We start from the raw sequence: 15,126 nt of genomic DNA on the forward strand, positions 1-15,126 counted from the left end.
GGCACGTGCCTGTGGTCTCAGGTACTCAGGAGGCTGAGGCGGGAGGATCGCTTGAACCCGGGAGGTGGGGGTTGCAGTGAGCTGAGATCGCGCCACTGTACTCCGGCCTGGGAGACAGAGCAAAGCTCTGTCTCAAAAAAAGGGGATGGAGTGGATGCATTTTGAGGCAATCCGCGGCTCAGTGAGAGAAGCCAGACAGAAAGGACAAACACTGTGTGATTCTAGTCTAGGGAAGTCCCTAGAGTCATCAAGTTCCTGAGACAGTGGCATGGGAGGTGTCAGGGGGGTGGGGAGGGGGGTGAGGTGGGTGTTTCATGGGACAGAATTTCAGTTTAGGAAGCTGAGAGAAAGTTCTGGAGATGCTGAGTGGTGATGGTTGCACAATTATGTGGATGTTCTTAATGCCAGTGAACTGTGTGTGCCAAAATGGTTAAGGGCGGCCGGGTGCGGTGGCTCCTAGCCTTAATCCCAGCACTTTGGGAGGCCAAGGCAGGCGGATCACCTGAGTCAGGAGTTCAAAACAGCCTGACCAATATGGCAAAACACCGTCTCTACTAAAAATACAAAAGTGAGGCGGGGCATGGTGGCGGGCTTGTGATCCCAGCTACTGGGAGGCTGAGGCGTGAGAAATGCGGCTTGAACTCGGGAGGCAGAGGCTACAGTGAGCCGAGATGGCACCACTGCACTCCAGCCTGGGCGACACAGCAATACTCTGTCTCAAATAATAATAATAATAATTAAATGAAAATGGTTAAGAGGACAACTTTTATGTTATATGTATTTTAGCCATTTTTAAGGTACTTTATTTTAAAATTTTATTTACTTACTTATTTATTTATTTATTTATTTATTTTTTATTTTTGACAGGTCTTGCTCTGTCGCCCAGGCTGCTGATGGCGGATCGGCTCACTGCAACTCCTCCCGGGTTCATGTTCTCCTGCCTCAGCCTGGGAGTTCCACCGTGTTAGCCAGGATGGTCTCGATCTCCCTAACCTGGTGCCTGCCTCCCAAAGTGCTGGGATTACAGTAGCCACCGCGCCCGGCCATGCATTTTTTAAAGGCTGGGGCAGACATGATGCCAGGGTTCTGGGGTAGGGGCTAGAAGAGCCCGTGATATGAGGGGAAGGGAGGCCGAAGGGGAGTCTGAGGTCAGGAGCCTTGAATCCCAGGGAGAGGCTGGGGCCTGGACTCAGGGGTTCCTGGGAGCCACAGGAGGCTGTAGAGTAGGGGAGGAGCCAGGGAAGGAAACTCTGAAGGAAACAGGGCCATGCCCTGAACACACGTGGAATCCGGGTGCTGGCTGAGTCACAAATCCTGGAAGCTCAGGGTCGTGGAGAGGAAGCCCTGCCGCTCTATGCAAGATCTTCCTGTTTTTGGAGGAGGCAGGCACTCCAGGGCCGATCGTCTCGAATCACCTTCACCTCTGGGGGCTCAGAATCCCTGAGCCACAAAGCTGGGGCAGGGCTGGGGGATACCCCTGCTGCTCAGACAGGGAAATGGGCACGGAGCTTGCCCAGTACTTCCCAGAGGGACGAGGCTGCTGAGCTTCTCATTCGGGGCTCCGGGACCTGGACTGTACCCCTTTCTGGTAGGGGGTGCCCTGAACTGAGACCTTCAGGCATGGAGGGCGGGGGCTCAGAGGTTGAATTCTGCTTCCATGCCATTACCTGGGTGGGAGAGGGCCTCCACTCCACACACCTAGAAGTTTCTGCAAAATTACCTTGAATGGGAGTGAGAAGCAGGCCCCCTTGAGAGGTAGTGAGGTGCCTGTCATGGAGGTATGCAAGCGGAGGACGAAAAGGCTGGACTTGAGAAGGAGGTCAGACCTCCAGGGTCACAGAGGCCCTTGGCATGGGGAATAGTCTGTGACTCTGTAGTTATATAGTACTGTCATTCCCAGCTTGTGGCATTTTTTTGTTTGTTTGTTTTTGGTTTTTTTTGGATGGAATCTTGCTTTGTTGCCCAGGCTGGAATGCAATGGTGCGATCTTGGCTCACTGCAACCTCCACCTCCTGGGTTCAAAGGATTCTCCTGCCTCAGCTCCCAGTAGCAGGGATTACAGGCATATGCCACCACGCCAGGCTAATTTTTGTATTTTTTTTGTAGAGACGGGGTTTCGCTATGTTAGGCAGGCTTGTCTTGAACTCCTGACCTCAGGCGATCCTCCCACCTCGGCCTCCCAAAGTGTTGGGATTACAGGCGTGAGCCACTGCACACAGCCAGCTTGTGGCTTATAAAATTCCAACTGTCTTTGACTTTTTTGCCTTTGAGTTTAATATTTTTGTGTTTTAATTCGAAGGATTTTTATGCGTGTATTTTGAGATTGCATTTTTAAATGTGTGTTTTAGGATATTCGTATCTATTATAATTATTATTATTAGTTTTTAATTACTGAATGCATTTTTGTTTGAAGTCGTTTCCTGGGCTTTCACGCACACGTGACCATAAAGCTGTTCTGATAATTAAATCAGTGCTGTGTATTATTATTATTATTGCCACTATTGTTATTATTAATTATTATCCCCGGGGGCAATTTTTCTGGGATTTGAAGGAGCGGCTGAGGCTCTCGCGTGCCCTCTTGTGGCCGCGAGTCGGACTGCAGGCCGCTCACCTCGCCGCCCCTCACCCGCAGGCGTCACCTCCTGTCGCCTCGCCCTCGCCATGCAGACTCCGCAAGCGTCCCCTCCCCGCCCGGCCCTGCTACTTCTGCTGCTGCTACTGGGGGGCGCCCACGGCCTCTTTCCTGAGGAGCCGCCACCGCTCAGCGTGGCCCCCAGGGACTGTGAGTCTGGGGGTATCTTGCGGGGGGTGGAGTCCCGTGGGAGTGTCTGGGTTCCCGGTTGGGTCTGCTGCCCCCACTGGGGGACTCAACCAGTTCAGGAGACACCCCTAGAAGGGGCGTGACCTCGAGCCGCCCTCTCTTCACCCCCAGCCCTTGCTCACACCCCTCTCCACCCCCTCACTCAGACCTGAACCACTATCCCGTGTTTGTGGGCAGCGGACCCGGACGCCTCGCCCCCGCAGAAGGTGCTGAGGACCTCAACATCCAGCGAGTCCTGCGAGTCAACAGGACGCTGTTCATTGGCGACAGGTATTGCTGGGGACAGCGAGGAGGCCTGTGTGACTGGAGCAGAATGAGCGAAGGGGAGAGAGAGAGGAGGGGAGTGCAGGGAGGGGACGGGACAAATCGTGCAGAGCCTGTTGGGTCATTGGGAGGACTTAGGCTTTGACCCGGAGGAAGGTGGGAGCCACGGAGGGTTGTAGGTAGAGGAGGACTGGACCTGACTCAGGTGCTCACACGCGCCCTCTGGTGGCTGCTTCTGGAAGGGGGGCGAGAATGGAAGCCAGGGGACCAGGGTGGAGGGGACTGGGCTTTCCAGGCTGGCTATGATGAGGCTGGACCAGGTGGAAGCTGTCGTGGGGAGAAGCGAGTGTGAGATTACGGGGCTTCTAGGGATGGGCATCCCAGGAAGGAGAGATGCCGGACAGATCAGATGCTTTGGAGAGAATGAGGAGGATGGAGAAGTGACCACTGGGCTTAAACCACACAAGGTCACCAATGATGTTGAGCAGGGCGACTTCCTCGGCATGGGTGTGACCGGGGAGAGACTGGTGGGCGCCTGGGAGGCGCCGAATGGGGCACCTGGCCTAAGGCCATGGGACGAGGTGTTGGGGGCAGCCCGTGGGGCGTGTCGGGCAGGAGGTGGAGGGCAGGGTATGAAGTCCTGCTGGGGCCCTTAGGAGAGGTGTGGTCGGCGCTGGAGTTGCTGGTGTCAGAGACGTTGGCATGTGCCTGCGTGCCCCCGTGTGCACGCCACATTGGCAGTGGGAAGGATGGAATGGGAGAGAGCGGTGGAGCCCCCATGTCTCACTAACTATGCCCCTCCCCCAGGGACAACCTCTACAGGGTAGAGCTGGAGCCCCCCACGTCCACGGAGCTGCGGTACCAGAGGGTGAGGAAGGGGTGCAGGTGGGAGTGGAGGGGTAGGGCGGGGGGGCTTGGCACTGCACCGCAGGGCTGGGTGAATTCGGCCGTGCATGACGGGGTCACTTAGGGCTGCTGGGACCCGATACCCCCTCACCAGCTCTCTGTCTGCAGAAGCTGACCTGGAGATCGAATCCCAGCGACATAAACGTGTGTCGGATGAAGGGCAAACAGGAGGTGAGTGAGCCCTGGTTGGGTCCCGGCCCCCGCAAATCAGCCCTGGCATTACCCATGCCCCGCCCCAATCAGGCCAGGCCACGCCCACTCCGCCAGCCCTGGCCACGCCCCAACCCATCTCCTGTCAGCCCTGGCCACGCCCAACCGCCAGCCCTGGCCACATCCCCAAACAACCATGGCCACGGCCGCGTCCCCACTCAATTGGTCCTAGCCCGGCCCCCAACCTAGCCACAATTAGCCATAACCACGCCCCAAATAGTTCTGGCTACGCCCACACCTCTGCCCCAGTCAGTCCTACCACTACCCCCATTCTCATTCCAACAAGCCCAGGCCATGCTCACACCCCACCCAATCGCTCATACCCCACTCAATCGATCAGGTCCCCATCCCGACCCCTACCCTATCAGCCCTGCCCGCCCCACCCCGCCCCTGGCCCGCCCCAATAAGCCCAGGCCATGCCCACCCCACCAACTCTGGCCATGCTCCCAACCTGGCCCCAATCAGCCATAACCATGCCCACCACGCCCCAGTTAGTTCTGGTCACGCCCATGCCCCACCCCAGTTGGCCCCGACCACACCCAGGGCGAATCCTTCTCCTCCTCCATCCCAGGTTGGGACTCTGCTGTTGCCATGGTTATGCCCACAGTCTGAACATGCCCACAATCCTGGCTTTGCCTGCACTGCTTATACAAAGTGTTACCCTGTCTGGGCCGCACCGTGTCCCCAGCCAGTCCTAGGTTCAGCCCCTGCCTTGACCCCAAGGAGGGCCCCAGACTTGGCCACGCACACCACAGACCGGCCCTCCACCCACAAAGCTCAGGTTCTGGCCACGCCTGTGACCATGAGCACGCCCACATCGTGCTCCCCACTTCCTCCTGTCCCCACCCCAGGGCGAGTGTCGAAACTTTGTAAAGGTGCTGCTCCTTCGGGACGAGTCCACGCTCTTTGTGTGCGGTTCCAACGCCTTCAACCCGGTGTGCGCCAACTACAGCGTGAGTCTTAAGACTCCCTGCGCCCCAGGTCCAACCTCCAGGCCTCTGCTCGCCCGACCTCTGCTGGCCATGACTTTTCCCCAGGCCATGTCACCTCCTCCAGGAAGCCTTCCTGGATATACTCTCCCTGCCTCCTGCCCCTGAGCTCAAGAGGAGTCACCGCTGTCCAAACGAGGCCTGTACAGGGTGCCAGGGAAGCCATAGCTACTTAGACAATGAGCCAGTTGCAGGTCTAACTAGAGATCGACTCTTAAACCCATTTACGGATCAGTAAACTGAGGCCCTGAGAGATTAAGTGAGTGGCCAAGGTCATACAGTAATCCATGGTGGACCAGGATTCCCCCTAGAGTGGGGGGCTGAGGGAGCCAGGGGCTGCTAGGCGGGGTCAGGAGATCTGTCACTCAGCCCCCGTGGTCCCTGCAGATAGACACCCTGCAGCCCGTGGGAGACAGCATCAGTGGTATGGCCCGCTGCCCGTACGACCCCAAGCACGCCAATGTTGCCCTCTTCTCTGGTAAGTACCCCCCCAACCTCCATCTGATCAGCCCCAGCCAGAGGCAAGACCTAGCGTTTTCTACTCCAGCGTCTGGGTCATTTAGAAGGCAGCTGGATGGCCACTCATCCCAGCTGTGATGTGGGCAGACTCTTAGCCCAGGTTTGGGGCTCAGCTGGGATTGAGGTTCAGCAGGGCTCGGGGCTTAGCCAGGGTCAGGGGCTCAGTTAAGGTCAGGGCTTGGATGGAGGTGGGGCTGGGATGGGATCAGGGCTCAGCCTGGAGACAGGGGCTCCCCTAGGCTCAGGGTTCAGTCTCAGAAAATCGAGTTTCGACCCACCCAGCCCCTGGCCTCTGCGGTCTCATCTCTTGCCTGCCTTCCCCACCCACCCCATCCAGACGGGATGCTCTTCACAGCTACTGTTACCGACTTCCTAGCCATTGACGCTGTCATCTACCGCAGCCTCGGGGACAGGCCCACCCTGCGCACCGTGAAACATGACTCCAAGTGGTTCAAAGGTGAGACCAGGAAGAGCAGTGGGCCCAGACCTGGTAGGGCCCAGAACCTGACATTTATCAAGTCCCCCCACCAGAATAAGAGTCCCAGAGGAGCTTGGTGGGAGGATTTCCACCACATCTTTGGAATCTGTTGGCCTTTTTGAAGGCTGGAAAGCTAGAGGAACAAGTTTAGTTGGATCTAAAGTAGAACCTGCTGGAAGTGGGTGGCTTAGAAGCCCAAAATGGAACCACAGAAAAGATACAGCAAGACTCAGCTCTTCAACGCATGAGGGAGGAAGATAACAAAAAATAGTTGATGTTGCCATTTGCAGCAAGAGACACAGCGATTTTAGGCTCTTCTGACCTCCCTTCCCCTGCAAAAAACCAAACTTTGAGTCTGTTTCATTTTGCCTGGGTAACCAGCCTAGGTCCCCCCTTCACCATAAAAGCCAGTGAGTTCTTAGCCCCAGAAATCCCCTTTGTCATGTCAGGGGCTGAGTTCTGACCCCTCCTCTCCTGCAGAGCCTTACTTTGTCCATGCGGTGGAGTGGGGCAGCCACGTCTACTTCTTCTTCCGGGAGATCGCGATGGAGTTTAACTACCTGGAGAAGGTGAGGCCAGTGCAGTGGGGCATGGAGTTGAGAGGCTGTGATCATGCAAAGTAGAGGGGGCAGAGGTGGATCCATGAATGCTTACATGGGGCAAGAGGGTCCTGCCCTCCATTTCTGGTTCCCAGGGCCTCCCTTCCAGCCATGATCAGGCCCCGAGCCTGAAGGCATCTACAGAGCAGCCGTGGAGCACTCAGTCCTGACGACGGACTTGAGTTGGAAGTCAGATACACCTGGTGCTATTGCTGTTCACCTGTCCACCCACCCAGCCACAATCACTTATCCATCCTTCATCCCCTGTCCATCCGTCTACCTGCTCACCCTCCCACTTACCCATCTGCCTGTTTTTCAGCCCACCCACACTTTCATCAATCCATTAATCCATCTACTCATCCACCCACTACCCATCCATCCATCCATGCACTCATCCATCTGTCCACGCATCCATCCACCCATCAGTTCATCCAACCACCCTTCCATCCTATCCGTCCATGAGTCCATCCCTCAGTCCGTCCATCTATCCATCATCTATCCATCCATCTGCCATCTTATCATCTATCTGTCTATCTCTATCTATACTCTATCTTATGTACCTACCTATCTATATCCATGCATATTCTACCACCGACCTGGCCTCATCTATCCTTTCATCTTTCATCCGCCCATTCACAATTCATCTTATCGACGACGATCGACGCATTTGTTCAGCTACTTCATCTATCCATTATTCCATTTTATTCATTCCATTTGCTAATCTTATCTACCTATCTACCTTTTCTATCTCTATGTATTGATTCTATTCTATCTACTCTAATTTCATTATTTATATACTCTACTTTATTTTATTCCATTCTATGATTTGCCGACGGTATTTCCATATACTGACACTTATCTATCTATCTATCGACATTCATTCTATCTATCTATCTACTTACCACCTCTTACGCACCATCATCTTATCCCACTTCCATCCAATCCATTCCACCACTCCAACTCACCAATCCATCCATCCACCCACTCACCCATCCAACCATCCACCCACCCAACTCCATCCATCCATCCATCCATCCATCCATCCATCCATCCAATCACCCATCCAACCATCCACCCACCCAACTCATCCATCCATCCATCCATCCATCCATCCATCCATCCACCCATCCACTCACCCATCCAACCATCCACCCACCCAACTCACCAATCCATCCATCCATCCATCCATCCATCACCCATCCAACCATCCACCACCCAACTCACCAATCCATCTATCTATCTACTTACCATCTAAATTCATCTATACCTACCTAACTTCATCTCCATCCTCCATTCCATCCATCCATCCATCCATCCATCCCATTCATCTGCCAATCCATCCACCCATCCATTCATCCATCTACCTATCCAACCACCCATCCATCCATCCATCATTCATCTGTCCATCTATCTGCCAATCCATCCACCCATCCATTCACCCTTCCATCCCATCCATCCATCCATCCACCCACTCACCCATCCTACCATCCACCCACCCAACTCACCAATCCATCCATCCATCCAACCATCCATCCACTCACCCATCCAACCATCCACCCACCCAACTCATGCATTCATCCATCCATCCATCCATCCACACATCCATCCATCTGCAGCATCCGTTGTCGAAGCATTCATTATTTTATCTTATCTACTTTTTCTATCTCTATCTTATTCATCTATCTATCTTAATTTTACTTACTATCTATCTTCCATTCCATCTTACTCTACTTAATTTATCTTGCTTATCTACTCTACCTAATTCTAGCTTCACTCCATTCTATCTTATCTATCTATCTACATATCTTATATCTATCTAATCTTATCCAGCTATCTTATCTATCTTATCTACCTTTTCTATCCGTATCTATCTATCTTTATCTACTCTACTTCTTACTATTTATGTATCAATTTATCGATTCAACGATGATTCCGTTTATCTAATTTACATCTATCTATCTATCTTATTTATTCATCTATCTATCTATCTATCTATCTTATTTCATCCATCCAACCATCCACCTACCTAACTTCAATGATTCCATCTATATCTCTTCCATCCATCCATCTTACATTCCATTCCATCCATCCATCCATCCATCCACCCATCCATTCATCCATCTTTACCCATCCAACCACCCATCCATCCATCCATCATTCATCTGTCCATCCATCTGCCAATCCATCCACCATCCATTCATCCATCCACCCTTCCATCCCATGCATCCATCCATCTCATCCACACACTCATCATCTATGCACCCACCCATCTATCCATCCATTTATCTGCCCATTCACCCACACACCCATCCATCCATCCATCCACTCACTGATACAACCATCCACTCACCCAACTCACCCATCCTTCCTTCCTTCCATCCACCCACCCACCCATCCATCCATCCATCCATCCATCCACCCACTTAACCATCCATTCATTCATGCACTTATTCACCTATCCATGCATCCGTCCATCCATTCACCTAGCTTTCTCTCCATCCATCTGTTCATCCATCCACCCACCCATCCATCCACTTACCTACCAACTGCTCTAATTACCTTGTCCTCTGTCATTATCTCCTCCATTATCTATCATCCTTTTTCAGATGTATTCATTTATCCATCCACCCACTCATCCCTCTATTGTAATCATCCATCCATCTATTCATCCACTCATCCATCCATCCAGGGAACCAGGCAGTGCTGAAGTGCACAGACTGCCACTAACTACTGTTGTGACCTTGGCCAGTCACTTCCTTTTATCCGTGCCTCTTATCAGTTTCCCCATATGTACGATGGGGGGATATCAGTAGGCAGCCCTCAGAAAGAGTGTAAGAGATGTGAGAATAAAACATTTCTTCACGGAAGCAGTGATGATTACGGTTGTCACTGTTGCTATCATCATCACTGACATTCCCACTGGGGATTTCTGCAAGGGAACCCGGTGCCCAGAGAGGAACGGTGACTGGCCAGGGTCCCACCAGAGCCAGGGTCAGACTCCTCCATCCCGGCTTGGGTGGTGGGTGGTACAGCCTGTGAGCAGGCCTTCCTGGGACACAGAGCTCAGGCCTCCATCTGTCCACTGTCACGCCCAGGTGGTGGTGTCCCGCGTGGCCCGAGTGTGCAAGAACGATGCAGGCTCCTCTCGCGGTTGGAGTAAGCAGTGGACGTCCTTCCTGAAGGCGCGGCTCAACTGCTCTGTGCCCGGGGACTCCCACTTCTACTTCAACGTGCTGCAGGCTGTCACAGGCGTGGTCAGCCTCGGGGGCCGGCCCGTGGTCCTGGCTGTGTTTTCCACGCCCAGCAACAGGTCAGCGCCCACCAATGGGAGCCAACTGGGAGCATTTGGTAGGCATGGGTAGAGAGGGCTTGCATTCATTCACTCCTCAGATATGCCCAGGGTCCTAGGTTGGGCACCACTGGATTAGACCCCTGAGAGGCGTCAGCCCCAGGCTGGGGTGAGACAAGCTGACAATGACTCTCTAAGTCCCTTTGGTCAGAACTGGGCCAGATATCCTCATCCTCTGCCTTTGAGGAGAGGAGCAGGGAGGGCTTCCTGGAGGAGGGGACATTGGAGCTAGGCTTCAGGTGTGAGATGGAGGAAGAGGGAAGGGTGTTCAAAGTTGGAGAAACAGCACATGGAAGGTCCTGAGGCTGCAGTGAGTTCGGTATATTTAAGGAATCTCGAGAGGGCCTGTGTGGGAAGTGAACCAGGGGAGAATGGACAACACGAGGGCAGGGAAGTGATGGGATGGATCAGGCAAGGCCTTGTGAGCTGCAGGCAGAAACCTGGACTTTTTCCTGAGAGCACTGGGAGTCATGGAAGAGTGAAGAGCAAGAGGGATGAGATCAGATTTGCATTTTTGTTTGTTTGTTTGTTTGAGATGAGTCTCTCACTTGTCAGCCTAGGCTGGAGTAGTGCACACTCACTGCAACCTCCGCCTCCTGGGTTCAAGCATTCCTCTGCCTCAGCCTCCCAAGTGGCTGGGATTACAGGCACCTACCACCACTCCTGGCTAACTTTTTTTGTATTTTTAGTAGAGATGGGGTTTCACCATCTTGGCCAGGCTGGTCTTGAACTCCTAACTCAGGATCCACCCGCCGCCTCCCAAAGTGCTGGGATTACAGGCGCGAGCCACCGCACCCAGCTTATTTGTTTTTTTTGAGACTGAGTTTCACTTGTTGCCCAGGCTGGAGTGCAGTGGCACGACCTTGGCTCACCACAACTTCTGCTCTTCCAGTTCAGCAATTCCCTGCTTCGAAGCCTTCCTGAGTAGCTGGGATTACCGGCTGCGCCACCATGCTCGCTTATTTTGCTTCTAGTAGAGATGGGGTTCAAACTTCCTGATCTTCGTGATCCACTTCTCTCCATGACATCTTCCAGTGTTGGAATTACGACGCAATACCGCATCACCGCCCAGACTTTGGCGCTTTAAAAAGCCTGCTTGTGGGTCAGGGCACAGTGGCTCACGCTCTGTAATCCCAGCACTTTGAGAGGCTGGGAGGAGGGAAGCAGATCACTCTGAGGTCAGGAGCTTGAAACCAGCCTGGCCAACAATATGGTGAAACCCCGTCTCTACTAAAAATACAAAAATTGGCTGGGTGTGGTGGCAGGCACCTGTAATTCCAGCTACTCGGGAGGCTGAGGCAGGAGAATTGCTTGAACCCGGGTGGTGTAGGTTACAGTGACCCGAGATCACGCCACTGCACTCCAGCCTGGACGACAGAGCAAGACTGGGTCTCAAAAAAAGAAAAAGCCTGCTGGGGAATGGGTTCTAACAGTGGCAGTGGGGAGGCAGGACATCCAATTAAATAGGGATGGGGGCCTGGACAGGGGGCCGCCTCGTAGACCCTGAACTGTGGTCCAATCTGAGATGTTACTTAAGAGGAACGGCTGCATTTGACAGATGCGGGAGGGACACGGGATCTCTCTGGCGCAGGAAGATCAGCATTCACGGGATCCTGTACAGAGGCTCCTGCATGTGATTGTCTGAGATGGGGCCTCCCACCGGGCTCACCAAATTCTTTCATCCCAACCCTCAGCATCCTGGCTCGGCTGTCTGCGCCTTTGACATGACACAGGTGGCGGCTGTGTTTGAAGGCCGCTTCCGAGAACAGAAGTCCCCCGAGTCCATCTGGACGCCGGTGCCGGAGGATCAGGTGCCTCGACCCCGGTGAGAATCCCCCCCATCCTGAGTCACGTGCCCAGATGAGGTCCTGATCCCCAGGGCCGGGGACTGAGTCTTCCAGGTGGTTATTTAGCTGATGCTGAGTTCAGCTGTACCCATTATGCAGATGGGAAAAACTGAGGCTGGGCGCGGTGGCTCATGCCTGTAATCCCAGCACTCTGGGAGGCTGAGGTGGGCGGATCACCTGAGGTTGAGGGTTTCAGACCAGCCTGACCAACGTGGCGAAACCCTGTCTATACTAAAAATACAAAAATTAGCTGGGCGTGGTGGCACTATGCCTGTAATCCCAGCCACTCGGGTGGCTGAGGAGGAGAATCACTTGAACCCAGGAGGTGGAGGTTGCAGTGAGCCAAAGCACTCCAGCCTGGGCGACAGATTGAGATTCCATCTCAAAAAAAAAAACAAAAAACTGAGGGCCGTTGGGCAAAGCAATGGGTACCCCTGGTGAACCAGGCCCCTTTATGAGGACCTTTACGTTCGTCCTGACCACACCCCTGCCACCCCCAGGCCTGGGTGCTGCGCAGCCCCCGGGATGCAGTACAATGCTTCCAGCGCCCTGCCGGACGACATCCTAAACTTTGTCAAGACCCACCCTCTGATGGACGAGGCGGTGCCCTCGCTGGGCCACGCGCCCTGGATCGTGCGGACCCTGATGAGGTCAGTCCTGGAGGGGCACGGCGTGGCGAGGGGAGAGAGGATGGGGTAGACTGAGGGTGAGAGGATGCAGATGCTCAACACAGCTGAGCCCATGGCTGCCGGCGCTGCCCAGAGAGCTGGAGACAGAGAGAGACACAGAGAGACAGAGAGGGAAAGATGGAGAGACACTAGGAGAGAGATAGAGAATAAAGAGACAGAGAGGGATGAAGAGGTGACAGGCAGGGTGCCAGGCACAGTGGCTCATGCTTGTAATCCCAGCACTTTGGGAGGCCGAGGCGGCCAGATCACCTAAGGCCAGGAGTTTGAGACCACCCTGGCCAACATGGAGAAACCTTGTCTCTACTTAAAATACAAAAAAAAAAACTAGCCGGGCGAGGTGGCGGGCCAGTCCAGCTGCTCGGGAGGCTGAGGAGAATGCGGAACCCGGGAGGCGGAGCTTGCAGTGAGCTGGAGATCCCGCCATCGCCCTCCAGCCTGGCGCGACATGAAACGACCCGGCTCCCCAAAAAAAAAAAAAAAAAAAAAAGAGAATAAAGAGAGAGACAGAGAGGGATGAAGAAGCTATAGCAGGGTGCTGCCAGGCACAGGTTCATGCTTGTAATCCCAGTGACTTTTTAGAGGCCGAGGCCAGATCACCTAAGGCCAGGAGGCTCTTGAGACCACCCTGGCCAACATGGAGAAACCTCTGCCTCTACTTAAAAATACAAAAAATTAGCTGTATGCAGGCAAGTGCCTGTAGTCCCAGCTACTTGGGAGGGGCTGAGGCAGGAGAATCACTTGAACCCAGGAGGCAGAGGTTGCAGTGAGCCAAGATCATGCCACTGCACTCCAACCTTGGGCCAGAGGGAGACTAATACGCTCAAAAAAAAAAAAAAAAAAAGAGGTAGACAACTGACAGACACTAGGAGAACAAAGGAGGAGAGACAGAGACAAGGAGAGAGACAATCAGAGACAGACAGATACCCAAAGAGACAGAGACAGGGAAGAGAGACAGAGAGAGAAAGAGACTAAAAGGTACACAGGTACACGCATTAATATCAGGAGAAGGGGCCGGGCACGGCTCACCCACGCCTGTAATCCCAGCATCACTTTGGGAGAGGCCGAGAGGTGGGAAGATCACTGAGGCCGAGTTTGGAAACCAGCCTGGCCAAAATGGTGAAACCCTGTCTCTACTAAAAATACAAAAATAATCAGCTGGGTGTGTGAAGGGCTTTTCCTGTAGTCCCAGTCACTTGGGAGGCTGAGAGGGGCGGGAGAATCGCTGTTGAACCCAGGAGGTGGAGAGGATGCAGTGAGCCGAGATCGTGTCACTGCACCACAGGTGCTTGCTGGGCGGCTGTAGAGTGAGACTCTGTCTCAAATGTCAAAACAAAAACAAAAATTGGCCAGGCGTGATGGCACGCACCTATGGTCCCCGCCACTCAGGAGGCTGAGGTAAGAGAATCGCTTGAACCCGGGAGGCTGGAGGTTATGTGAGCTTGGAGATTGTGCCACTGCACCTGCCTGGCCACATACAGAACGAGACTGTGTCTCAAACAAAAGCCACAGGGCCAAGTAGAGTCTGGTTTGGGGGTTATGTTTCTGGCTACAGGAGGTACTCCACGCTCAGGTGATCACCCATGTCTCCCCGGCATCCGCACACACGCGATTTGTTGCCGCCGGTGTGTCACTGTCTGTATGCACCCATGTAATCATGCCCATGCCCGTGTTGGTGGCAGGTGGTGGCCGGAGGACCCCTGGGGGATAAGGGGCCAGCCTGACCCTCCCCTGCCCTGTCCCCCAGGCACCAGCTGACTCGAGTGGCTGTGGACGTGGGAGCCGGCCCCTGGGGCAACCAGACTGTTGTCTTCCTGGGTTCTGAGGCAGGGACCGTCCTCAAGTTCCTCGTCCGGCCCAACGCCAGTACCTCAGGGACATCTGGGCTCAGTGTCTTCCTGGAAGAGTTTGAGACCTACCGTCCAGACAGGTGAGTCCAGGCAAAGACGGGGAGGGGTCGACAGCAGGAGGGGAGATGGGCTGAGTTGCCCTCAGCCTCACCACTCTGCTTGTCCCCAGGTGTGGACGGCCGGGCGGTGGCGAGACAGGGCAGCGGCTGCTGAGCTTGGAGCTGGACGCAGCTTCAGGGGGCCTGCTGGGCCGCCTTCCTCGCTGGGTCCGAAAGTGCCCGCGGGCTCGCTGCCAAAGCAAGAAAGTACCTGGGTGCATGAGCACCACTCTAGGCTCGGCCATGGGCAGGAAATGAGGGAGGATGGGCACAGGGAGGGAGAGCTGGGTTCCAATCAAAAGCCCAACAACGGTCCTAGTCATTGAGCTGGGCAGAGGGCATGGCCCATGCAAAGGCCCAGGGGCAGGACCACTGGTGTGTTGGAAGAACAGTGAGGTGGCCGGTGTGGCTGCAGCAGAATGAGCAAGGGGGGGAGAGGGAGGGGAGGACGGGAGGGGATGGAGGGGACGGCGGTGGGAGGGAGTACATGTAATTGAATGAAGTACAATG

At 54.3% G+C, this 15,126-nt stretch overlaps 1 protein-coding gene across 1 annotated transcript in view; it reads left to right on the forward strand.

Annotated features, from left to right (window-relative positions):
- Window positions 1-1,121: 1,121 nt before the first annotated feature.
- Window positions 1,122-15,126, forward strand: part of SEMA6B (semaphorin 6B) — an 18,506-nt gene continuing 4,501 nt past the window's right edge. The window contains exons 1-15 of the mRNA XM_031660101.1: window positions 1,122-1,588; window positions 2,633-2,782; window positions 2,968-3,091; window positions 3,893-3,953; window positions 4,100-4,162; window positions 5,053-5,154; window positions 5,578-5,668; window positions 6,047-6,166; window positions 6,668-6,756; window positions 9,882-10,096; window position 11,171; window positions 11,830-11,960; window positions 12,483-12,632; window positions 14,416-14,598; window positions 14,688-14,838. Of these exons, the coding sequence (XP_031515961.1) occupies window positions 2,662-2,782; window positions 2,968-3,091; window positions 3,893-3,953; window positions 4,100-4,162; window positions 5,053-5,154; window positions 5,578-5,668; window positions 6,047-6,166; window positions 6,668-6,756; window positions 9,882-10,096; window position 11,171; window positions 11,830-11,960; window positions 12,483-12,632; window positions 14,416-14,598; window positions 14,688-14,838 (1,602 nt within the window). The 5' untranslated portion in view covers window positions 1,122-1,588; window positions 2,633-2,661. The remainder of the gene's footprint in view (window positions 1,589-2,632; window positions 2,783-2,967; window positions 3,092-3,892; window positions 3,954-4,099; window positions 4,163-5,052; window positions 5,155-5,577; window positions 5,669-6,046; window positions 6,167-6,667; window positions 6,757-9,881; window positions 10,097-11,170; window positions 11,172-11,829; window positions 11,961-12,482; window positions 12,633-14,415; window positions 14,599-14,687; window positions 14,839-15,126) is intronic.

This window comes from Papio anubis, chromosome 20 (genome assembly GCF_008728515.1).
Source record: "Papio anubis isolate 15944 chromosome 20, Panubis1.0, whole genome shotgun sequence".
NCBI lineage: Eukaryota > Metazoa > Chordata > Mammalia > Primates > Cercopithecidae > Papio > Papio anubis.